We start from the raw sequence: 27,142 nt of genomic DNA on the forward strand, positions 1-27,142 counted from the left end.
TGCTTGTTCACTCCGGCAATAGTAATTGCTGGATGAATTATCTCACAATAATAATATAATGTTTTGTCTCCAGCATCAGCAGCAGCAGAAAGTGCGAGCGGCTGGGAGGCACTAGGTGGGCTCTACGCACTGCTTGCACAGCACGACGCGCTGGGCGGGCACGCGCTCGCGCGCAAGTCCGTGCGGTCGCCCTCGCGCCGGCTGCGCTTCGGCCGGCGCTCAGACCCCGACATGCCGCCTCAAGCACCAGTGAGTAGCATAACACTCTTCAATGCTAGCTGAGAGGTTCCTAGCACCTCAACCACCACCACAATTTAGCAAGAATTGTACAAATTTTATTATGCAATCGACTTTACATAAATAACCACTTTACTTCTCTTTAACAAGAAGTTGACGCTTGTTTGACGGAAATTGGATTTCATAAATAAACTCCATGCAATGGGAACTTCTGGTAACGATTACAAGGCATATGAATTTATTATAGTCGCTTCTATCAATACAAAAATAATCTCAGTTATGCGCATAGCAATTCTTTGTATTCAGGGAAGTAGTAAAGCGTATGAATATATTGCATTTTTTTTCTTTCATATTTATGATGAAGTGTTTATAGCTTTTTGCTTTGCCTATGTCTATCCTATAGGTCTTCGTTTATTGGTTATACCTATAAAGTGTAGTTAATCAGACCGATGGGAACTGCCGGTGCTCAGAATTAAATTTAAAATTGTAATTGATATAAAACAGTTTTTAGATAAATATCAAATAACATGGCGGCAAAAAAGCGCCAACACGTCAATTTCACTATTTATTGAATATTTCATATCTATGAATTACTAACAATTAAACTTTATTGTCAAAGTATTATTAAGAGTACCTTAAGAGAATTTAGCTAAAATTAAACCAAGATAGGTAACTGCTCTAATAGCCCAGTTTCCAAGTTACATCGGTTTTACAACATGGATAAAGGGCACAACTTGTATCATTCACAGACAAGTTTCAAAGTCACCTACCTAAAGTATATGTCTGTTGTAACAAACTTGATATCCCAAAGCTAGAAGACTACTGAAAGTTTAGAATTACAGAAACTCAAGACACTTTAGCGGGATTTTTAATTAACATTGTACCTAAATTTCGGGGTATGAGCAGCCAGCATGCAGCGGTATTGGAACCGCAACTCACGGAAAGCATAAAAAATTTCGCAACAGATAATGTTCGCACTCGTCAGTGGTTGAATTATGTTGGTCTTAATCTAAAACTTAATGAACTTACGTTTAAACTAATTAACAGTGAGTTGCGCTTGAACATATTTTACGTTAAAAGTAAAATAATTTTACGTTAAAAAACGGGTGCGTGCAAAGTAATATAATTTCAATCTAACATCATTACCGTAAGATGGGGTGATTAGGGAGAAAACTGACATTCAAACCTCGATAACATTTTATTTTTACATATGTAAACTGAATGGTATACAGGGTGAAATCGGGGTCGTATAGCAGGAAAAAAAATAAGACTTGCCACTTAATTAGGAATACAACACTGTAGATTAGAGTGCATTAATTTGTATCTTTTTCGCACATACAAAAAAAAATACAAAATAATTTCTTATTTAGAGTCATGGTCACCCTACAGACTTGACAAGACAAACATCTAGTAAAGAAAGTATTGGTAACTTACGATAATTAATTGATAACACTTATCTTCGGTTTTACATTCAAAGTAAAAGCAATTAAAAAGGTTAAAAATAATTTAAAGACTTTATTAAAATAATAATTACAATCACTGGGACGGAGACTCCACAAGCTTTTCACAAATACGATCACAACTTAAACATACTTCAGGAGCCGCTCAAAGTGTGATCCGTTTTGCTGTCGACACAATTCGGCTCGTCGCCTTAGCTTATCTTTTAATCTGCCGAGAGCAAAGTGATTCATTTTCACACTTTCAAATGCTCCAATAACTCGCTGACGAAGCTCTTCGATAGTATTGGACTCTTGTTCGTACACCATTCTTTTGATTTCGCCCCAGAGAAAAAAATCCAAGGGCATCAGGTCGGGACTACGAGGAGGCCATGCCACGGGTCCGCCGCGGCCAATCCAACGTCCCGGGAACTGTTCATCGAGGTAATTGCGTACTCGGTGTTCAAAATGAGCCGGAGCACCATCGTGTTGACAGTGTAAGTTATGAATAAATCCCGAGCAGTGGTAACACGACGTGCTTGGTAATAAAACATTACCATGTCAGACCGCTCAACATTTGAAAACAGATATGCCGCGGGCATTTTTCTGCTTAATTATCTTTAGAATTGCCAGAATTAATGAACTCAATGTACAATCTTTGAATGATTTTATTTATTTTAAAGTTTTAACTTTGTCATAACAGTGACGGTTGACATTTCTTACTCATCTAATCAGTCGTTTATTAAATAGGTTTTAACATTAATTGTAAGGTAACCATAATTTGAGTTTTTAACTGGGACACTTAAATTGTTGATTAATTAATGAATAGCTGCAATTATTTAAAAATTAACTTTATACCTAACATTGCATTAATTTACTGAGTTAAGTACAATAGGTTTGAATCACGACCCCGATTTCGCCCTGTATATAATAAATGTTCCGGACGTTTACTATTTTAGTTTTTTTATGATTTTGGGTAGTTCCATTTCATAACTTTACCGATAAACACAAAATCCCTCCTCATCCCATAGTACCTCGTAGTTGGGGTGAGATGGGATTTATACAAAGGTGATTTTGGAACATTGTTGGATCGTTTTTTTTTTCTTATGAATATCACTATAGCTCCATTTGTAATACGAATACATTATTTAGGTAGCAGTAGTCTTTAAAAACCATCTCACCCCCTAGCACCCTTCTCTCCCCATTCATAACCCAACTCTCCACGCAATCCCTACTCACCCCATTTTACGGTACTCAAAAAAATATTTAATTCACCCCCAAAGCGTTACGTCGTTTCGCTAAAGCTCTCTGAAAGCGGTTCAATTGTTTGCTCCATTTCCTACCAACTTATAAACAAGATCCTCGTACTGCTGAATGGATTTACCCAACATTCTGACGGATTTTTGTAATAATGCGATTGTGGGCAGATTTATACGGGATTTTCTGCATTGCAATACGTTTGAAGTCGAATCTGTATGCTTATTATAAATTCAACGCAAACAAATTGGTATAATTGCGAGAAATTGTGTTGAAAGCAATCCATTAGGAGATAAGTCGGTACAGATGTAATGCATAATTATTTTCCTTCGTATTTTCACGGAAACGTACGAAGGTGTCTTGCTATTTCAGTCAGTCTCGGTACAAAAAGTACTGAAGTAGCATGACAAATACGATCGTTCCGAAAAAATACGAAGGAAAGCAATTATGCACAACATCTGTAAGTAGTAAAAAAATAAGTTCAAAAACTAAAACCCGACTACTGCAAATCGCGCTCTAAAAAGTATGAAACAAGATAGAATTCTTATCTGAAATTATCATATAGGAAAATTATAAGAGTTATCATTTTTTATATATTTACAGAGATATTCAAAGGATCGCCGTGGACGTATGCCACGATTATAAACTTTAAGGTAAAGTGGCATACGACCACGGCTATCCTCTGAATCTCTGTAAATATTACAAAAAAATATAACTCTTATAATTTTCCTATATGATAATTTCAGATAAGAATTCTATCTTGTTTCATACTTTTTAGAGCGCGATTTGCAGTAGTCGGGTTTTAGTTTTTGAACTTATTTTCTATTTAATTAAGTTTGGGGTCAGGATTTCGTTACTTACAATAATATTTGAAGTCACTTTATACTACTTTTGCGAGGGCGTCCTCAGTACAGAAATGCACGCAGAGCGCCACATATATCGGGCTACGCCCGACAACCTTTGGCATGAAGGCGCCTTAGGCGCCTGGCTTTGGAACGCGTACAGCGAGCCTCGTACGTCGGGCTACGCCCGACTCTTTTAGTATGAGGGCGCCTTCGGCGCCCGGCTTTGGAAGGCGTACATCGTGCCTCGTACGTCGGGCTACGCCCGACTCTTTTAGTATGAGGGCGCCGAAGGCGCCCGGCTTTGGAACGCGTACATCAGGCCTCGAACGTTGGGCTACGCCCGACTCTTTTAATATAAGGGCGCCGAAGGCGCCCGGCTTTGGATCGCGTACATCGTGCCTCGTACGTTCTTTTACCGGTCAAACTCATAACCCTCCTTTTGCGTTGCCGTAGTCGGGTAATGACAAAGTAACCGAAGGAAATATGTAGTGGTAATGGAAACAAACAGCATATTAACATTCTATTGACTTGCTCGTCTCGCTTGGCGTCTCGCTAACTAATAATACTTGTGAATTACTTACATAGAGTAAACTAATGTTTGCGGAAATGTATGTAATGAGTAACTAGTGTAGGAAACGAAGCAAGTTGTTGTATGGAGACCCATGCATTAATTTCTCAGTCGATGAAATTTTGCTTGGTTATTGTATAGTATGAGCCGAAACTAACATATAAATATCCAAAAAAAAAACCGGCCAAGCGCGAGTCTGAGGGCCCGATTCGGATTTTGAATAAGACATCTATTAGATATCTTTTAGACATCACCAAGATACAATAACGATATGTTTAAGATCTAACCTGTCAAATTTGACATTTGCGCGATTCTGGAGATAATCTTGGACGATTTCCACAGGATATGACTTAGAGATCCAATTCACATCTAATAGATATCTTACTCTATCTAACGTAAAAGTGACATTGGTTGCCCGAATTGCGCTGCAAAAGAGAACTGGTTGATATCTAAACTATAACGTATCTAGAATGGATCTAGTACGTGTCGTCTCTTGTGAATATCTTGAAGTTCGAATACGGCAGTGACTCGCCTTTCTAGGGTTCCGTACATAATTCCGATTCACGATTGACTGCACATTTCTAATAGGTTTTCCTGTCATCTATAGGTAAAGAACTATTAGGTGCATTTTTTTCAAAATTTTAGACCCAGTAGTTTCGGAGATACAGGGGGGAATGGTAATTTTTTGGCTATTTGTATTTTCTTAAATAACTTCGAACCGGGTTACTAATTTACATATGTGTACCAAATTTCAACTTAATTGGCCCAGTAGTTTCCGAGAAAATAGGCTGTGACCAACAGACAGACAGACGCACGAGTGATCCTATAAGGGTTCCGTTTTTTCCTTTTGAGGTACGGAACCCTAAAAACACTCCTAAGTGGTATTTATACGTAAAAATACAAATCTGTTTATATATTTAACCGAGTAATTCCTCCGTCCAAAATTTTTTATCAAATAAGTTATTGGTATTTCTGCTGGAATATTTTTTTTTTATATTTCATATATTGTTGCAATACGTTACATGAATACGAGTATGTCCGGTGAAGACGAAAGTTTGAACGGAGCATTTTTCCGTAAAAAGATATTAAAGATTTAAGACTTTAGGTATTTACTTATATACTATGTGTATGTCTTTCCCATCACGGAACAATGGTGTTCCGGACCTTTGGGAGGCGTGCGCGGAGCCGAAGCCAACACGTAGAGACCCTTTTGACACTTTAATGAAATGTAAGGGGTACACCGAGCGGAGGCTGCCTTTGCCCGTGTCATGGGATGCACGCAGAGGCAGCACCCGCCATGGTGTAAGGACTATTGAGAGTTGATGGAATCTAAAATGAACTAGGTTATTGGGTGAAAGCGATGGACTAAGAACTGAGCTATGGGGTAAAAAACCGGACGCCTGCCTAATAAAACGGTTTATATACTATTATTATTATTCTTTGGATATTTATACAATACTTTTTATTTATTGATACTTTATCATATTGTAAAGTTTTTTCTGGCTGAGGAATTACTGCGGGGTCCACTACCTTTATTTACTACAGTAAACCCTGTATAATCTAATATTTTTGTTGTTATTTGTTAATTACATATATTTTTATGGTTTTACCCTATTCATTTTCGTTCTTTATGTAGTACCAAAATTTTGTTTTTGTAAAAGTACCATTTAAGTAAGTTCTTTAATTTGACTGTAACTTACATTGTGAGTTTACAGGAAACTTAATTGAATTTAATTGAACGTGATGTTAATTCATCTAAAATCATATTACTTGTGGCCTTTCATGCTCGGTAAGCCATAACCGCAGGCTGTGTCTGGTAATATTATTTCGTAGGTACGGCGTAAGCCTTTATGATTTGGGTTGCTTTATTGTTGAACTTTGTCAATTTAAGGGTAGAGGTCAAAATTCAGCCTGCCACAATATTTAGAACAAAGGGTCAATTCTTGCATATGATAAGACAGGATTAAAATTAAACTCGCATGCTGAAACTAAATGTAGCGAGGACCGATTGACTCACACAAATGATACAATATATTTTAAAAAAAAGCTGCGAGACGAATAAATTGATCGTAGCTGAATACATGTCCATGTTAAAATAAACTACCTACCCAATGCTTGGCCCGTTAAAGTAGGTGCGTAGGTACCTAATGACAGTTGATTGCCTTAAATTGAAGTTGAAGGAGATAGTAATTTTCACAACACACCGGGTAACTCATGTTATCACCTACGGCATAGTGCTCCGAGCATTATCAAACCATTTCAATCAAAAAATTACAATCAGGTACAGCTTGGCAAAAAAGAGTAGAAATTAAAAAGTGGCAACACTGTAGTGTCGTCCTGTTTTCTTATATAAATTGGTTTGAAAGGGACGACGCTACAGTGTTGCCACTTTTTAATTTCTACTCTTTTTTGCCAAGCTGTACCTACCATAGCACTTATTTTAAATATTTAAAATGTTCGAGTTTATTAAGCCGTACTATTTATTCTCTATTCTTATGGATTACTTATCTATTTCCAATTTTAACTTAATAACAAAACAGTGCCATAATCAAAGTAAATGGTACACATAATGCCTATCCTATATGTATTTAGAAACCGCTGTGTTTACGTCAAACGCAAAGAGATGAATTAAATTAATTATCATCCAATAATCAATCGAACTAATTAATGACGTGTCAGTTTCACTAGTTAATTATTTTGTAAATTACTAGTATCATAGATAATGTCCAGGTTTCTCTTGTTGCGTATCATTTTGTTAGGATATTTAGCTATGATATGAGAGAGTTTTCCAAGTAAGAAAATGTAGCAAGCGATTTGTAGCTGGGTAAGATCAAAGGGCTGTTGCCTCTTCCCTTTACCCGCACACCGGAGAGTTTGTGAGTGACCGCAAAACTGATTAATCAAAGTCTAGTAAATTATTCCCAGTTACATATATCTGATTATATGTAATGTAACATACAAATGGCGGCAATGCCTAAGTAGGGTCATTGCGGCAGTTTACCGTCCAGTGCCTGTTTCCGTCCACTTGGGTTAGTTGCTACAAGGAATTGCGTATCATTTGAAAATACAGCATTATACGCATTTCTTGAATATATAGCCTATATATAGGCATATAAATATTGAAATTATACGCAATTCTGTAGCAACTATGCCAAGTGGACGGAAACAGGCACTGGACGGTAAACTGACGCAATGACCCTATATTTTCTGGGAAGATTTTGTGTAGGCCTTTCAAACTCGAACATTTCAAAGGTGCATTTGCCCGCCTCGGTACCAGGACATCATAATCAACCAAACGTTTGTCGCAGCTGGACGAGATGGAGGAGCTTCTGTCCCTGCGCGAGATCCGCACGCCGGTACGCCTGCGCTTCGGCCGCCGCTCCGAGGAACACGCCGTGCCACATATTTTCCCACAAGAGGTATTTAATTCTCTAAGCGCCACTTGCACCACTAACCCGGGATTAACCGGTTAAACCTGGAGTTTACATCGTACCAGTACAATTTGACACTAGGTTAACGGTTTAACCGCTTAGTTTTCGCCAGTTTACCGCTGTCGTAGTCTGCGCATAAAATATTTTAAATATCGATCAATACCTTATCAAACTGTTTAAACAGAATTTTATTGTCCTCCTGTTATTTTGATTTCACTGTATATTATTTTATACATTTTCTAATTATGTGTCACATAAACGTTTAGAAAATTGCCACGCTTCTCGCTATACTCGTGATTCAATTTTGAAATATTTCGCTTGCTCGGATAATGAATCATAATGAAAACGAATCGCATATATGAGACGTCGTGTCATTATAAATTCTTTCTGTACTTTAATATCCTTGTTTTATATTCTTTGTTGTTCGAAATCCACGTGGATCGATGTCCCGTATCTATGATACAGGTCTCGTAAAATGTTGATGTGGCGTAAAACTCGCGACGAGCCCTCTAACAAGCCACTAGTGACACTTTTACGAGGACTCGCTAGTGTTATTGCAAATCATTCCATTTCCATTTCACTTTCTAAGTTTGATTAGATTACTAATGCTACGAGGATCATATCCAAAACTTTCCTCTAGAAATGTCCTTCTGTAAAAAGTATGCACACCAAATGATAGGTATGTAATGTTCATAAAAAGTTCAAATATAGAGTAGAGTAACCTCCTCATGCCTATGACTGATAATTACTTTTGTGAAAGTAAGTTTGTTACGGATGCTATTTTTTTCTGGTCATTGAATAAAGAAGTTGTTTTTTTGTTAACCTCTAATTAACTTAATGTTCTACAATGACCATCATCATCATCATATCACCCAAAAGACGTCCACTGCTGGACAGTGGACATATGTCTCCTCAGGGATCTTCACAATGCAATCTTAACCAGATCATCAGACCCTCTTGGCTCTTACCCTTTTGTGTTTTCCGGGTCGCGGTAGTTACTTTGACCAGCTCGGGCCTAAATAATAACTATGATGGTTCATCAGTCGTGGTACCGCACCGTAACGTGGTAACGAAAATCCATGATAGAAAAAAGTAAAATATGTCGCGCTTGCTTATGAACCCACCGTAACTAGTGAATGTTATTTTTACAGAGAAATTATTCTCTACTCCCTATTCTTCGCTTGGTTGTGTAATGCTTAACTACCTATGCAGAAAATGCAGAAAAAGGTAGACTCCACGGATAATAGCGTTAGAAACATTTTCAAATTGATTTATGTAAGGCGAATACAATATGAGGACGTTGGGGGAGGTGGAGGATTTCGAAGGAATTATATTCCCAGTTCCATTTGAAATATTACAAGATATTTAAGTTGAAATACATTAACAACAAACAAAACAAAAAGAAACCCTAATTTAGCTAAAATGCTCTTAGATGCTATGTTACTTAGTTTCACGTCGCATCTGTTCTCCCGGCTAAAACATGAAAAAGTGACAAAACAACAGCAGTAGGTAACTAACAAAAAACATTAGCTGCATAAAGGTGCATCTAAACCGCTGTTAACATTAGGTAACTTACCTGGATACTTAGGGCCAGTTGCACCAACCACATTTGACAGACTGATCAACGTCAGCCGGCGCGCCCCGGCGCTTTACTATGAAACTTTCCATACAAAAAAATTTAGCGAACTCTTTAACGATACGGACAGTTTGGTGCAACCAAGGACCGGAAAACCCCTCTTTACGCTTAATCCTATCAATTCGGTAACCCAATCGATTCGGTTACCTTATCATTCGGTAACCCTATCATACTGTTACCTGATTGTAATGGTAACCTTATTGAAACGGTAACCCTAACCTTTAACCGAGTTAATCTCAAAACCCCATCGCGATAGGGTTTTTGTTAAGGGTTTTTAACAGGTTTTCATTCAGTTATGGTAACCTTTATTATCGGTTGCTTACTGGTTTGCAACATTACAGTAGTTTTAGTGATGTGCCGTCAGAAATAAAAAAAATACTAAAAAAATAGTTTATTTTATTTACTTTATTTATATTTTGTTGATTTTATTGACTTTATTTATTAAATTTCTTGAATTTAATTTATTTATTTAATTTATTTAATTTATTTAATTTATTTAATTTATTTAATATATTTAATTTATTTAATTTATTTAATTTATTTAATTTATTTAATTTATTTAATTTATTTAATTTATTTAATTTATTTAATTTATTTAATTTATTTAATTTATTTAATTTATTTAATTTATTTAATTTATTTAATTTATTTAATTTATTTAATTTATTTAATTTATTTAATTTATTTAATTTATTTAATTTATTTAATTTATTTAATTTATTTAATTTATTTAATTTATTTAATTTATTTAATTTATTTAATTTATTTAATTTATTTAATTTATTTAATTTATTTAATTTATTTAATTTATTTAATTTATTTAATTTATTTAATTTATTTAATTTATTTAATTTATTTAATTTATTTAATTTATTTAATTTATTTAATTTATATAATTTATATAATTTATTTAATTTAAATAATTTATTTAATTTATTTAATTTATTTAATTTATTATTTTATTTTATTTATTAAATTTATTTAATTTATTTAATTTATTTAATTTATTTAATTTATTTAATTTATTTAATTCATTTAATTCATTTGATTTGTTAAATTTATTTATTTAATTTAATTTATTTATTTTAATTATTTTAGTTATAATATAATAATATTTATAATAAGAACACACCACACAGGTAGGTATAAAGATAAACAAAGGAAAGGCAAAAAAACTTGTTTGTGCTGGAGGCTTCATAGACCGCCCATGCCAACCTCGGTTATTCAATAATAAGTTGAATTTAAGTGTGCGTAAAGATTACAATCGTTTGAACTGGTCAAAAACCTCGTAATGAGGTAACTGAATAGACTGGGTTTTTATTTCGGTTACCGGTAACAGAGGTTAACTCGATCTGATACGGTTACCGAATCAAAGTGTTACCTTATTAAGCGGTTACCGTTATGGTAGGGGTTTTTATAAACACCTCTAAAATAACCCTATGAAAAACCCCGGTTAAGGTAACCGGTTCCTGTCCCTGGGTGCAACCGACCCTTACTCTTGCATAATGTTGCTCCACATAAGTTAACGGCGGTGTGGATGCACCTTTAGCTCTCAAAAAAGTAACCTGTTTGAAGTGTGATGCATTATAAAATTTAAAACGTTCGCGTTTTGAACACATACTAACTCACATTTATAGACGGGTCTATCGCGAATCACGACCACCATCACCACCAGTCTCGGGACCACGACCAGTGAAACCTGTGTCGTAACGATGGTAAATAAAGGTAATAAAATAAATTGGCGATAGACCTGTCTATAAATGTGAGTTAATAGTGTGATGCATGTTCATAATGGCACTAATTGTAGTTTACCATTACAGGAGCAGGACCGCTCGGCCCGCGCCCCCTCCATGCGCCTACGATTTGGCCGTCGATCTGATAACAACATGTTCTTGCTGCCCTTCGAAGTATGTACTATTTCTTAGTTAGTACATAATTCAATATTTATTTATTTATCTGACATGTAAGTAGGTATAGAAATGATCATAAGTCTAAACCTAAATTAGCTTGAGGCATTGTTCCCAGGAAACGGGCCGCGTTCCCCCTCTGCACAGTGAGGCTGAGTTTTTGCGTAAAAAATGCGCCTGCTCGTAGGTCGCCAGACACCCAGACTAGTTTGGTAGAAATGTCTTTTACTAGTTTTTTGGTTTCTGACGACCAAGGACCGAAAGTTTCAATCGCAAGTGCCGCAAATACATAAATCGTTTTCAAAAATGCATATTTGCGACACTTAGCAATTTGGGCGTCGTCTGCTGCCGTCCCTGGCTTCTGTACATAATTTATTCTTTACGTGACACGAAAAAAGTTGATTAAACAGATGTTTTACATTTCAGTCAACTCTGCCCAAGGAAGTGAAGGCCAGCGCGGAGGAGGACAACAGGCAACAAGATTAAGCGACATATCCGTTCTAGCTATAGACATCCCCTCCACACACCCCTATTACTATCGATAAGGAAATATTTACCTACGACAAACATTCTACGTGTCAAATATTAAATACCTATCAATTTTTAAATGTTATTCAAATACTTCGTAAGTTTATGTACATATACATAATAATCAGATAATTTTATGTATGTTGTTAGTTATGGAGCCGACTTATGTGTTCTAATTCCAGTGTTTTTGTTACGGGTAGTGTTAAAAGTTCCACATAGTATTTATTTCATCACTCTCAACTTTGTTTATTTTCATAAATGTCATAGTAGATACCGATGTTACTCTAGTCAATGTTGTATTAAGACTGTATTTTAGTTTAAGTTTCTTACGTTGATCGCTCTCATAGTTTGTAATAACAAAATATATATATTATCTTGCGAAGAGTTGTACATTTCATGAGCTGGGTAAATGTAAAACTGCTTCGTTCGTAGGTACTACTAATATTAAAATAATACTCGCCGTCACTTGTCAAAACAAAATGCTAATGTTATATTTTCATGTCGGAAAAATTAGGTATACTAAATGTAGTAAAACTATGTTAATTTTGTATAGATATTATAGTGCAATTGATGAGTTGAAATATAAAAAATTGCCAACATATTGTATAGTTTTATTATAATTTTCCCGCATCATCCCACTGCTAGGCCAAGACACTCGATCTCGTCGACTTCCAAATTTTTGTATGATCCGCTCAGTTATTAAGGAGATTCCTTTTATTGATATTTATTCCAAAATTGATAACTAGGCCAAGGCAGAACAGTTACTCTAAAACAATCTTATACTTACTCGTAACTCATAAGTCTCGTAACTCACGTTTTAGTTTTAGAACAAACATTACTATACGAGCATGTAAAAGTTGTGCGGCGAAATGACTTTTCTGTTTTTATTAGCTGTAGGTAATCAGCGGAGAAACCTTGTTATTTGTTCTGGGTCGACAATTTAACGAAGTAAAATATCAAGTGAGGCCACCTTTATCCATTCTGAAGTCTAGCAATTTTAGCATACCCGTATTATCTACAGAGTAACTTCTAAGACGTAATATAACACTTGATTAGCCTCAGGTAAAGATAGATAGGCATGTTACACGGACCCAGTTGTTAAACTTAACTTTCTTTAAATATTTCATACCCATTCAGTCTTGAGCAAAAGTTGCTAAGCGAGTCATTAAAATGAACTGAACACGACTTTATTGTTTAAGAGAATAAGCGCGTGTGCAGGTCATTTTGTACACCTCACCAGTTTCGTAGTTCCCATTTTTTCTCTGGATATAGAGATTATTGAAATTTATTTTACACAATATGTTGCAGATTTCTGTGTGTGTCTGTGTGTGTCATTCTATGTTCCGTGATTATAAGAGTTAAGAGCGAAAAACTAAATAAATTAGGTGTAGGTAGTAACCTTATTAATTCGCTCCTGTTTTAGTGAAGGACTCACGTTTGAAATTAATTATTTTATTGTTACAAAATGCTAATATGGTTTTTAGTAAATTTAAAAAGACTATATTTTTTAACAAATAACAAATTATCATACTTACTAAACGGCTAAATAACAAATTACGAATCTAAACAAAAAATATCAACATACCTACCGACAGTTTCATTCCGTTATTCGTAGTGGGCTTGGGTTAAAAACATCTGCAAATGGATTCCATCCTCCGTAGCAATCACACACTTCAACACATAAATGGTCTTTCTCAAGATTCTGCGCGGCATTCCTCAAAGCACCCATCAGCATAGTCAACGCCTCTGGATCCATGTCTGCCTCAATGAATAGACTGTACAAGTTGCAGCATTTCTCTATAAGTAAAGACACGTTATCCTCGTCCGCCTCGTAGTCTGCTAAAACACGTTGATACTCGCATATATGAACGTTCTCCAAAGAAGGACATTGACTGATCGAGTCGAACACCATCCCGTATTCTATGTCTTCTAATGTTAACTTCAGGTTCTTCAAGCATTTTGTCAGATGCATTGAGTTAAACAGAGACAGTGTACAACTTGAATATGAGCTTGGACGGCCACGGTTCTCAATGTACACGTCAATCGTATACAGTCTTTTACATTGTGAGAAAATATGAGCGAAGAAGTCGCCTTTTGCACAAATATTGCTTAAACTTAAAAACGTTATGTTCTTCAGACTTTTGAGTTCTGATTTAAGTGTTACAAGCCGATTCCACCGAACAACTGAGCCTTTCCTACAAAAATCTGTCAAAGTAACATTTTCTGGCAAGTCATCTAGAATTTCATTAAACGTGTCACATGAATCTATACAATACCAATGGCTGGGCGCTGCAGTAATGTTCATAGGCAACTTAGTATGCATGCAAAAATAGGTGGGAAAATAATCCGTTAATTCGTTTAATACATTTTTGAAAAAATCCTCATTAAACACTGTTACAGCTTTGTTCCAAGCTTTGAATATTATGTTCCCGTCTAGGATGAAATCCAAAGGTAGATGCGAATAGATATTAATAGTAAGGTCAGAGCAACATAGTGAAAACATCCCACTGAAAATTGGAGATACATAGATGTAAATTGTTTCTAAATACATGATAAAAATGTATTCTATCTTTTTATAGTCCAAATTTGATACGCCTTTTAGACTTCTTGAAGTTTTATGAGATACTCTACAATCACGAAAAATGTAACATAGACGTTCGAAATTGATGTCAATGCTCTCTTCAACATTAACTGATTCATAATATTCATCGGTTTCTGAATAATCTCTGTAGTTATCAGCGAGAGTAATTTTAAAATATTTAGTCATAGGTATATCTTCCATGAATTTGAGAGGAGATTCAGAGTCATAAAACTCTAATACAACAAAATGTACATATTCAAACTTTTGTCTTTTAAATATGTCCGAAACCTTTTTCCAAACTTCATCATTATTAGCATGTTTCCTAGGCCATTTAAAATAATTTATACTGATATTTTTTAAACTATTGCAACAAATGTGTTCTACATCCGATAGAAATATCCTGGTAAAGGTCACATCCAAGGTTTTTAAATTAGTACATCTTTGTAAGTATGGAGTTAATTTATCTGCTGTAAGATCTTGAATCCCACTCAGATTTAGGTCCTGGATATTGACAGCAAAATCTTGAAGAACACTAGAACTCAATGTATTTACTGAGGCGACGGTACTCCTGGATATATTTACTTTTCTCATCAGACATGGTGCAAAAAACTCTTTCAACTCATTTACACTGTAAACATTTATTTTTGACTTGATATCCAAATACGTGAATATTAATGTTCCGATTTCCGTGGGTAGGTCCAGTAAACTCATCTGTTATTTTTAATAATACCTATTATAAAAAAACTTGTAAAACGATTTGAACTGAAGTTGATATGTTGGTAAAAAGATTGTGACAGTGACAGTATTGAACATGACGTGTAATCTGAGGTTGTAATATCATAAATAAGATCAACTTGTGGTGAATGTAGAGATGTAGAGTTGATGTAGAGACAACTTTTATATTTTTATACAGGTCATATTGTAACGTCAAATGTACGTCAATGACTAGTATCTTTCTTAAATTTATACTTTATCAACAAAATAAACAAATATACAAATACTTTATCCCACCAAAAACATTTCATGTAAAGCGTTGCCAAGACTAGGCGCATAAAGCTTTTACACTAAAAAGTTTTCAGATCCCATAGTAGGTACCAAGACTTTTACTCTGTAAGTCCTAACTTTATAAGCTCTTGTATAAAGCCAACGTCTTGGTGAAACAGTACGGCTTGGCCGTTTCGTTGCTGCCATATTTTTGAACACTTTCAGAATTTGTAAGACCTGTGTTACTACTTTGTGCAAAAAGTCCACCCAGGGAATGTTTATGTGATTGCAACGTGTTAGGGGTTAGAATTGTGTCGATAAGTATTAGTTGTCTGTCGTAAGAAAAGTACAGTCAACGATAAAAGCTTTTACCAAAAATGAAATTTTTGCCAAAAACTTATTAATGACTAATGATCCAAGCGTTAACGAAGGTCTCCGATTCAGCTTACTCAATACTCAACCGATTATTGTGAATTTTGGTTCTCGTGTAATTTTATATCATTTTTTGCGTAATGGTACGGAACCCTTCGAGCGCGGTGAGTCCGACTCGCACTTGGCCGGTTATTTTTATTATATTAAAATTTGTACTATTTTGTATTGACCAAGCGAGTGCGAAGTGCGAGCTAAGCGTATCCGTTTCAGTTCGGCAAAAATATTTTCTTATCTCCGGCTGTTCTCCTGTACAAGGTATGGTTCCATCTTTTCGAGCGATCATCATCTTGGTGACACTTTTTGATATTTAACAAATTTACCACATATCAGTGAAAGAATAAGGATCAAAGTTAAATGGCGTTCTAAAAGTTTTAAACATCTGTCGAAAGATGGCAGTCAATTCACTATGACAATCCGCCTCTATTTCAAATTCGCTTTGTAGGAAATTTGTAGGAAGTAAGGTTTTGAAAAGTTTACGACAAGAAACAGTGCCAATATAGACGGCGCTACTTGGCTGGTTTACGTGAAGCTGGTTCAAATCTGCACTTCGATAACTTTTTGGTTTTTTTTATTGTTGTTTCTTTATTAGCACTCCAATCACTGCTACCATACAAAATTTCACGATTCGAGTACTTCAGGAACCAATGTTTTCAGGTTCACAGCAAATTTTAGGTACCCCCATTTCAAGGGGTTGCAGGGCGAACGTTACAGATTTCTCATCACCATATGTGTTAGCATACAGACCTATCTTTACATGCCAAATTTCAGCCTTCTAGGTCTTCAGGAAGTAGTCTGTATTTTCTATGACACGAATTTCATATGGTTCGGATAGTGAAAATTTAAAATCTATAACATTTTAAGTAAAATAGGTAGCCTAATAAAACTTGGTGTTTTTGATAAGTTTACTAACGCCATGGTATACTAAAAATTTCAGCCCTCTAGCATCATCCAAGCCGAAACTACGAGGGTTCGAAAATATGACGAAACGTGCTGAGAAGATATATGCACTGCCTTTTGCCCTTTGTCTCGTCTTGGTGGGGGCACGGCCGTGCCCCCAGATACCGGGCGGATTGTCGTGGATTTGTGATTGAATACCGACAACCCTGTTTTTCAGGTTTATTCCAGGAACCCACTACATTTGTCCACTTACCATATAGTATGATATTGTTGAAAAGGAACAAAAACCATATCGGTATTATGGTCCTCGACAAGGTTTGTTGTAAAAGTTTTAAGTGTAGGTAAGTTTTCGTAAACCTTGTGTAGTACGATCAAGTTAGGACTTAACACTTGCGTAGTTGCGATATTCACTCATCCTCCATTAAAAAGTAGTCTAAAGATTTTAGTTGTGCACTTTGGTAATCTTCGATAATGTAAGGTAGTGTAGTTTTCACGAATTTAAAGCACGTTTAAGAAAGATATTAATAGTAGTGAATTAAAACTGTTAATCGGGAATGTTGTTTTGATAAATACATAAAGCTATTCTACATAAAGCATAACTTTGTAGGGTTCCGTACCTCAAAAGAAAAAAACGGAATCCTTATAGGATCCCGTCTAACATAGCCAATAGCTTGCTTGTTCGTAAACAAGTCAATTTTGTGGAATTAATAATTCTAGACTTTAATATTCATAGTCACACCTACAGAAACACCTAGGTTTATTTAAAGAGGCAATGTTTCAACCAGCAATGTATTTTTATGTATTTTCAATATTTATCTATCGTGGGTGTCGGAGCGCCCTCGTGCGGTGTTATTGGCGCTAATGTCGAGTAAATTGCGATCATGCTCAATGCATTTAAATACGCCCTCGAGGCTTCGCACTCGGCTGCCATAACGCCCTAAAGTATGCCGTTATATTTAATAGATCATCATCTATATTAAACTAGGTTTTTGGAGTATACTTTTAGTACGCGTATGCAAGAAGTTTTCAATTATTGATCAAATCGTAGGATTCATGCGTTTCCATTTCACAGATAAATACAATTTCATAAATAAATTGCACAAATTTGATTAAAAAAATGTGTAAAAAATTTACAACTAAGTACATGTTATACTAGACTTATATCGACCGGGATATGAACCGTGAATATCGGGAGCTCGAAAACAATACAAAAGGTAATCACGGTTCACATCCCGGTCGATAGTCTAGTGAAACTAATCGTGAATCATTCGAGACAACTACATGTATTACTTATCTACAAAAATGTTAACAGTTACTAGATATACTTAATTACCTACAAAATACACTGCATGGTTTTCACCACAATATTTTTCTTAACGAAGTTTCATCAAAAATGCATAACTTTTACGTCGCGGTATTCTTTCAAATTCAAACACCAGCACACGGTAGTAACCGACAATGTTGTATTTTAAAACAACAATGTTAGCAACACTGTTATCTATTCAAAGTCATTTTAAAACATGACTTGTGCACATGTTCGTTATTCATTACCTATATAGGTAAGTAGATCGAGACTCGAGACTAGGCCAAAGGTATGATGTCATCTTTTCGAGCGATGGCGCCATACCTTTGCCTAGTCTCGAGTAGATGGCGACACTTTTTGATATTTAACAAATTTAACACATATCAGTGAAAGAATTAGGATCAAAGTGAAATGGCGTTCTAAAAGTTTAATCTTCTGTCGAAAGATGGCAGGAAATTTACTGTGGCTACATAATTTACCATGACAATAACTCTCTATATACTCTATTCTCTTTGCTGCAGTTGTAAGTCTAGCCTGGGTAGCATCTGCCGTTGCGTCTTGCGACAAACGTGCCCGTCAATCTGTCAAATGCAGAACTCTACAATATAAAGTGGAATAATCAGAATTATCGATTTATCGTCTGTTTGCGACTTTTGTGAGTCGGTTCAGATCCAGCCTGGAGTCGTACTAAAGTTAGACCAAGAAAAGTCTGCAGCGATTTTGATAGCTGACGCAGTGTCATTTTAAACGTCAAACTTCTATGAAATTATGACACTTGCACTGCGTGGGCTATCAAAATCGCTGCAGACTTTTCTTGGTCTAACTCTACCAGTTACGCTGAAGATTTGGATTTCACGATTGATAAAATTGTAAACGCAGCGCTAACGCAACCACATGTTTCAGTCATTGTTAGAAAATATGTGCCTACATACAGGTACAGGTTACATGTAGGTAACTAACAACTAACACCAATTATTTCATGCATTATAATATCGTGTCAATCGGTTCGATCAGGTATACTATATATTTTATAATAAAAACTTTTTACAAAAAAAAGCAAACCGACTTCAAAAAGGATGAAATATAATATTATCCTTTTTGAAGTCTATGCGTTACCAACTGATATGTTTGAAGTCGGTGCCAAGCCAAATTTTGAAGCATACCAAGATTTTGGTGCGATTCGATAAGGATGTACGTTGGATTTTCTTACACGACGACAATGTAGGTACGTGGTACGTACTTTCTGTAGGTACAGTCGACGTTAAAAATATGTTTACACTTTTCGCCTTATTACAAAGGAGTAAGGTGCAAAAGTGTAAACATATCTTTGACGTCGATTGTATCTAAGAACAAACCCAGAACACACGATCAAACCTTCTTGGCGCAATCTGTACCATGTTTGTCGGCACATTAGTGGAAATCCAATACATTTTTTTTGCCGTCGTATTTTATAAAGAGCTTTTCTTACTAATAATGCTCGAAAAGTCTATAGCACGCAAGTGTGAGATTGGGACTGAGTTATTTCCCGTCCCTTATCCAGAGGACTATATTTCAAAATATAAAACAATTCAAGAAATTTACCTTCTTGCCAAATTTCACCTAAAGCGGTTCAGTTGTTTAGCCATGAAAAGGCGACAAAGAGGCAGACAGAATTACTTACACATTTATAATAGTTATTAGTACAGTTCTAATGGGATTTAAAGCCATAAAGCTGATTATTTTTGACTGGTATTGTTACTACTTGGCTTGGCACCGACTTCAAACATATCAGTTGGTAACGCATAGACTTCAAAAAGGATAATATTTTATTTCATCCTTTTTGAAGTCGGTTTGCTTTTTTTTGTAAAAAGTTTTTATTTATCCATTTTTAGTTTTAACGCATTGTTAAGAGCGCGACGCATTGAATGAAAAACAAGATCATGTTTAACATTAAATTCGTGTACCTATTATTACTTTAATAAATATGTAATCAGGAATTTTCTCGAGTCCGTCTGGGAAATTATAATTCCTGTCACTACTCTAAATCCATCCTACGCTCCGCCACACTGACCCAATCCCTCAACGCCCCGATCACTCAACCTCACAACGCATCAACCCCTGATGCAGGAACCCCTCGACCCTGAACCAGCAACCCTTCAACCGCCATTCCCCGACCCCTTAATCCCTGACCCCTTAACTCCTAACCCTAACCCTCGATCAGTAGCCTTGCCAGCTTACCACGAGTTTGACATTGATATATTCGCTAGCGTGTGTGTAACTTACTTTCTTTGCATCTCGCTCGTACTGGCATATTAGTGCGAGCGAGATGCATAAAAAGTAAGTTACGAAGACGTTAGCGAATATGTCAATGTCAAACTCGTGGTAGGCTACTGATCGGGGGTAGTGTCATACTCATGGTAAGGCTACAGTCGCACTACATCAAATTGGTGGTTTTCGGAAGCAAATGCTCGAGTTACTTTAGAAAACACCGAAATCACTTTACACGTGCCTTTAAGAATTGAGGAGTTCCCTCAATTCCTCATGGATTCCATCATCAGACCAGAACCAAAAATAATACGGAAATACCTTGGAGGTAACTTCTTCCAAACAAAAAAAGAATTACTCAAATCGGATCACAGGTGCCGGAGTAATCGCTGAACAACTACATTTAAAAAAATCATCATCATTATCATCATAACGATCATCATCATCAGGTCTACTTCATCAAATTGGTGGTTTTCGGCAGAAAATGCTCGAGTTGCTTAAGAAAACACCCAAATCACCATGCATGTGCCTTTAAAAATTGAGGAGTTCCCTCAATTCCTCATGGATCCCATCATCAGAACAGAACCAAATTAATATGGGACCAACTTGGAGGTAGCTCCTTTCAAACAAAAAAAGAATTACTCAAATCGGACTATGAATGTCGGAGTAATCGGTGAACGTACATAGAAAAAAAAATAGCCACAACCGAATACTCGTACAGAACCTCCTCCTTCTATGAAATTGAAGTCGGTTAAAAATGGGCTATCATCTCTGTCAAGTATTTTTTTCGTAAAAGATTCAGATCGTTTAATACGGAGTAAACGTACATGTCAAAAACATAAAAATAAAAACACACACACACCTAAAACTAATTAAACCTAAAACTATACATAATATATATACTCAATTACACAAGTCAATTATTTAGAGAAAAAAAAGTATTACAAAATACTTGACGTAGATCGTAAATTCGTTACCCCGTTTGCAGGTTATTACATATCGTTCGAATGTTCTACTTAAAATATTAGAATCGTATTGCCAACATTATTTCATTCTAATACTGACTGTCAAGTTTCCATTCGGGAATTGGCCTCCTGCAATACATGCATCACAGCCGCCCACCAGCGTGTAATGCATCGTAGCGACCGTGAAGCCACCTGTCATAGTACTATGAAGTTGATGCAACTGGCTAAAATTAACATTATATATTAACTATAATTCATTATGATATCATAAAGCTTTGATGACCGGTAGTGACCCTACCTATGAAGTCGATGGTCTTGGGTTCGAATCCCGATAAGGACATTTATTTGTGTGATCAGCACAGATATACTCGTATTTTGTTCCTGAGTCATAGTCATCATCATGTACAATATAGTATCATCATCATCATATATGTAAAATTGAAAAACCAGAACGGGATAAAAAACGAGGGAAAAAGCGAGATGGCGCCTTACAAATTTCTAAAAAAGTTTTTGACACGTTTCTCGAATACGACGCACGTATGATAAGAAAAACCTGTTCAAATAAATTATCTACATATGAGAATAGAACTAGAGCATAAAAACTATCGCTTCCGATGCGTATTTAATTTACAATAAGGAAAATAAATTTTCATAACAATCTTCATTTTACGACATCGGCCATTTCTCGGCAACTCTCGGTTGCTTTCGTTTGGCGGTGCTACAGATTAGACCAAATAATCCGTAAGTTACAGTAAACTAAATTATGTTTGTCATGTTGGTATACAGGTATTTCTGAGTTTTTTTACACGAAGTAAAACAAAAAGTGCTGTCAACCTCAACCTTAGTCTATAGAGCCCATACGAGTGATTTATGTCATATACTAGTGGCTCTGTGAGCTGTAGACCTCGCGAGCTGAGCTTAAAACTGAGTAAATGTATGGCTTCGTTGTTTAGAAGAATTTAGAGAATCTAATTTGACAATTAAAACCTTAACTATCGAACCTGCTTACAAAATTCGGGAATTGGTTTAGAAATGCGACCAGTAGAGTAGAACAGATGGACATACGAAACAATTTTTGGCTAACAGGCCAATTCAAACGTACACTGATATCAGAATGACGTCTAACTGATGTCATTTAGTTATCGTGCATTTCGCTGGTTCTTGTCCGTACATGTATTGGTGCAAGCGAGACGCACGATGACTACTAAATAACATGATAAAAATATCATTCCGATGTCAGTGTACGGTCGGTGCCCCAACTTAAGTATCCACGTCGCCATACTAATTGTATAGAAAAGTGGATAGAGTTAGACCAAGAAAAGTCTGCAGAGCACACGCAGTGCCAATGTTATTTGTGCCAGTGTCAAAATCTCTGCAGACTTTTTTTGGTCTAACTCTACTTATGTTAGGGAACCAACATTACCTTTTAATTAGCCTGTAAACTGCAACTGAGAAGCTTCGTGCGCGTTTGGTTTGCCAGTCTTTTCAGTCTTTGTTCCTCCTCGAGTAGCAATAGAAGGAGTTTCATGCTTTTAATTTTAGTCGAGTAAGAATTTAAATATCTAACTAATCTAAATTCTAAAGAGAATAGATTGTATAGGGGACGTGCATGAACTATAGGGGGCAGCACAGGAGCCGTCAGATCTTTGGCGCGAAGCGTAGATGTGTAGTTTATGATTCCGATGTAGCCCACAAGATGGCAGAACCTACTATGCACAAGAAAACGTACCTACGAGAACGGTTGATGGTAGCACTTGCTTTGGCAATGTACATGTGCACATATGTTTCCGATTCAGGCCACAAGATGGCAGGCCCTCCAACGCGCACGGTCCCTATAGGGGGCGTGCGTGAACTATAGGGGGCGGCATAGGAGCCGTCAGATTTTTGGCGTGAGGCGTAAATGTGACGTTTATGCTTCCGATGTAGCCCACAAGATGACAGAACCTATACTATGCATAAGGAAACGTACCTACACGAACGGTAGATGGTAGAACTTGCTTTGGCAATGTACATGTTTCCGATTCAGACCACAAGATGGCAGACCCTCCAACGCGCACGGTCCCTATAGTAGAGGGTTTAGTGTAGTAAATGAAGCAAGTTGTTGTATGGAGACCCATGCATTAATTTCTCAGTCGATGAAATTTAGCTTGGTTATTGTATAGTATGAGCCGAGACTAAAATTATAAATATCCAAAAAAAAACACTCCTAAGTTAGGTAAAAACACAAATTTGATTATTATTGAACCGAGTAATTCCTCAGTCCAAAATTATTTTACAAAATAAGTTATTTGTATCAGTATGTGATACTAGAAAAAAATCTAAAAGTTTTGTCAAACATGAGAATATTTTTTTATGATACTTCCTTTTTTTGACGCTCATTTTCATCGGATAATTGCTCTGTCATTTTTTTCTTCTTATATGATCTTAGAATATAATTTGGCGCAGTGGGTAAAAAAATCCAAAAAAAATGCGTATCGAAATGTATGTATTATAGAACTATTAAAAACTGAGAGTGGAAAATGTTTAGATTTTCATTTTGTAGGTATAAAACGGCAATAAAATGGCATTCCAGTGAAAAAATTAGACTGAGCAATTTTCCGGTCCAAGACACGCCAAAAAATTTTATTTTATTAATACTGGTATTTCTGCTGGGATATTTTTTTGATATTTCATATATTGTTGCAATACGTTACATGAATATGTCTGGTGAAGAAAGTTTGAACGGAGCATTTTTCCGTAAAAAGATATTAACGATTTAAGACTTTAGGTATTTACTTTAATTCTATTATTATTATTCTTTGGAAATGTATACAATACTTTTTATTTATTGACACTTTATCATACTGTAAAGTTTTTTCTGGCTGAGGAATTACTGCGGGGTCCACTACCTTTATTTACTACATTAGTTATTGTCGTACGAAATTTTGTAGTCACTGTAAATCAGTGCTGTAAATTTACTGCCATCTTTCGATACAGGATTAAAATGAAAATGAATAAAAAATATCAATAAATGTATATATGTATGGATAAATGATTTTTTTTATTTTTAGAACGCCATATGATTTTGACCCATGTTCTTTTACTGATATGAGTAAAAATTGTTAAATATAAAATGGTGTCGCCATCTAGACGAGCATAGAGGCCAAAGGTATGGCGCCGTATATTCAAGAATCAAATTTTCTTTAAAGCGCAAAAAGCCATCATCTCTTGCAAAAATTAAACGAATACGCTTAGCCCGCGCTTTTCAAAATAAAATAAAAAACAACAATTGATACGAAATTTAAGTATAAAAAAATACAAAAAGTTGTGTAGCAGCATACAATTACTGGGGATGGAACCAGGGACCTCCCGATGCAAACAAAAAAGCGAACGTTTGCAAAATGCGCCATGATAGTTCTTAATAAAGCTGACGAAATTTAGCTACTCATTCTCAAGTAAAAACGAAATATCTAAATACCGCCAAAACCAGCGATACAAATTTTCTGAATTTTTGGACATTTAATCTATAAACATATATCAAAAAGAAAAAGCTCTTATGATATCGATACGATTATTTGTTTAAGCGCTAGGTATCACGACTCCGCCATTTTTAAAAATTTCCAAAAACCGGATTGACAAAAAAATTTTATTTAGTCATAGAATCTGGTCACAAAATTTCATGAGAATCTGTTAAGAATTGCGACCTGTAGAGGAGAACATCCGGAAATACAAAACTAAATATCTAAATACCGCCTAAACCAGCGATAATTTTTTTCTGCATTTTTTGCTATTAACTCTGTAAACATGTCTCAAAAAGAAAAAAACTCTTATGATATCGATACGACTATTTGTTTAGGCGATAGGTATCACGACTCCGCCATTTAAAAAAAATTACAAAAACCGGATTGACAAAAAAAAATTATTTAGTCATAGAATCTGGTCACAAAATTTCATGAGAATCGGTTAAGAATTGCGACCTGTAGAGGAGAACATCCGGAAATACAAAACTAAATATCTAAATACCGCCTAAACCAGCGATAATTTTTTTCTGCATTTTTTGCTATTAACTCTGTAAACATGTCTCCAAAAGAAAAAAACTCTTATGATATCGATACGACTATTTGTTTAGGCGACAGGTATCACGACTCCGCCATTTTTAAAAATTTCCAAAAACCGGATTGACAAAAAAAAATATTTAGTCATAGAATCTGGTCACAAAATTTCATGAGAATCAGTTAAGAATTGCGACCTGTAGAGGAGAACATCCGGACATACGAAAGCAAATTGCTCGAGTCAAAACGTAGACCTTCGCTACGCTTCGGTCAATGAGTTATCATTCTTATCAATCAAAGTAATTACTATATTATTATTATCAATTTGTATTTTGTTGTTTTAAATTTATTTTTGAGTTATATTACCTATTCAGATTGACTTTCACGGCTTCGGCAAACATTGCCATTCGTCCGGGGAACGGGCTAAGAATGCTGAGATGGGCCAAAAATACAAAGTTGATAGTAAGTTATGTAGGTAGATTAAAGTGCATGTTCAGATATTATTGAGCGACCTGATAAAAATAAGCAAATGTACAGTCAGCAGTCAGACAAATATCGTAATATAATTTTGTTGCCATAGAAATAAGGATGTGGTCCGATATAGTGGCGAAATATTGAGAGACTAAAGCGGCTAAATTCAGTGGTGGCTCGGACACTTAGAGAGAATGGGAGAGGATCGTGCCGTGAAGAGAGTGCAGGTACTTGGGACAACAAAATGGGAGACGCCCGAGTGGACGTCCTAGGTACCGCTGAAACGACGTAGTTGCTCAAGACCTGCTCAACCTCGGCCATGGCGACTGGCGAGAGCTATCGCAAGACCGAGAGGACTAGACTACCTATGTTTGTATGAAAAGGCGATTTAAGGGCGGTGGTCGTCCATATTCGTCTTAAGGCGAAAATTAATCTAATGAACGTTTTTGCAACTAGGCTTATAAGAACAAATAATAATTTTATCTTGAAACAAGTTTTAAACTAGTGGCTCTGTGAGCTGTAGACCTCGCGAGCAGAGTTTAAAACTGAATAAATGTATGGTTCCGTTGTTTTGAAGAATTTTGAGAATCTAATTTGACCATAAAAACTTAACTATCAATTGCTTACAAAATTCGGGAATTGGTTTAGATATGCGACCTGTAGAGTAGAACATATGGACATACGAAACAATTTTTGGCTAACAGGCCAATTCAAACTTACACTGATATCAGAAAGACATCTAACTGATGTCATTTAGTTTATCGTGCATTTCACTCGTTCTTGTCCGTACATGTATTGGCGCAAGCGAGACGCACGATTACTACTAAATAACATGATAAAAATATCATCCCGATGTCAGTGTACGGTCGATGCCCCTTAAGTATACACGTCGCCATACTAATTGTATAGAAAAGTGGATAGAGTTAGACCAACCAAGTCTGCAGAGATTTTGACAGCAAACGCAGTTCCAATGTTATTTGTGCCAGTGTCAAAATCTCTGCAGACTTTTCTTGGTCTAACTCTACTTATGTTAGGAAACCAACATTACCTTTGAATTATTTTAACCTGTAAACTGCAACTAAGAAGCTTCGTGCGCGAGTGTGGCCCATAATTTCCGAAAATCATTTTTTCTTCGAGGCAATTACTCCGTTCTCATATTTTGCGTTGCCCATAATTTCCCGAAATCATTCATTCTCGGTAGCAATTACTCCGTTCCCATATTTTCCCAATGGTATTCTTCCGCAATCGCCTATTTTTAATATTTTTAAATTAATATTTTCCTTATAGTTTTCGTTCTTTTAAATATCTAGGATAATATTTTCTTGTTACTGTATGTTAATAGTGTAGTAATTATATTTGTTACTTGTAGGTATTTCACATACAACAAAT

At 35.7% G+C, this 27,142-nt stretch overlaps 2 protein-coding genes across 2 annotated transcripts in view; one reads left to right on the forward strand and one right to left on the reverse strand.

Annotated features, from left to right (window-relative positions):
* The window catches only part of LOC134792407 (short neuropeptide F), a 95,718-nt gene extending 83,272 nt beyond the window's left edge, over positions 1-12,446 (forward strand). Inside the window, exons 4-7 of the mRNA XM_063763701.1 lie at positions 74-249; positions 7,652-7,762; positions 11,231-11,317; positions 11,744-12,446. Of these exons, the coding sequence (XP_063619771.1) occupies positions 74-249; positions 7,652-7,762; positions 11,231-11,317; positions 11,744-11,803 (434 nt within the window). The 3' untranslated portion in view covers positions 11,804-12,446. The remainder of the gene's footprint in view (positions 1-73; positions 250-7,651; positions 7,763-11,230; positions 11,318-11,743) is intronic.
* An 830-nt stretch (positions 12,447-13,276) lies between these two features.
* LOC134792530 (uncharacterized) lies at positions 13,277-15,194 on the reverse strand. The gene has a single exon (XM_063763797.1). The coding sequence runs from the start codon at positions 15,135-15,137 to the stop codon at positions 13,443-13,445; it is 1,695 nt and encodes a 564-aa protein (XP_063619867.1). The 5' UTR covers positions 15,138-15,194; the 3' UTR covers positions 13,277-13,442.
* Between the last annotated feature and the right edge of the window lie 11,948 nt (positions 15,195-27,142).

This window comes from Cydia splendana, chromosome 7, assembly GCF_910591565.1.
Source record: "Cydia splendana chromosome 7, ilCydSple1.2, whole genome shotgun sequence".
Taxonomy (NCBI): Eukaryota; Metazoa; Arthropoda; class Insecta; order Lepidoptera; family Tortricidae; genus Cydia; species Cydia splendana.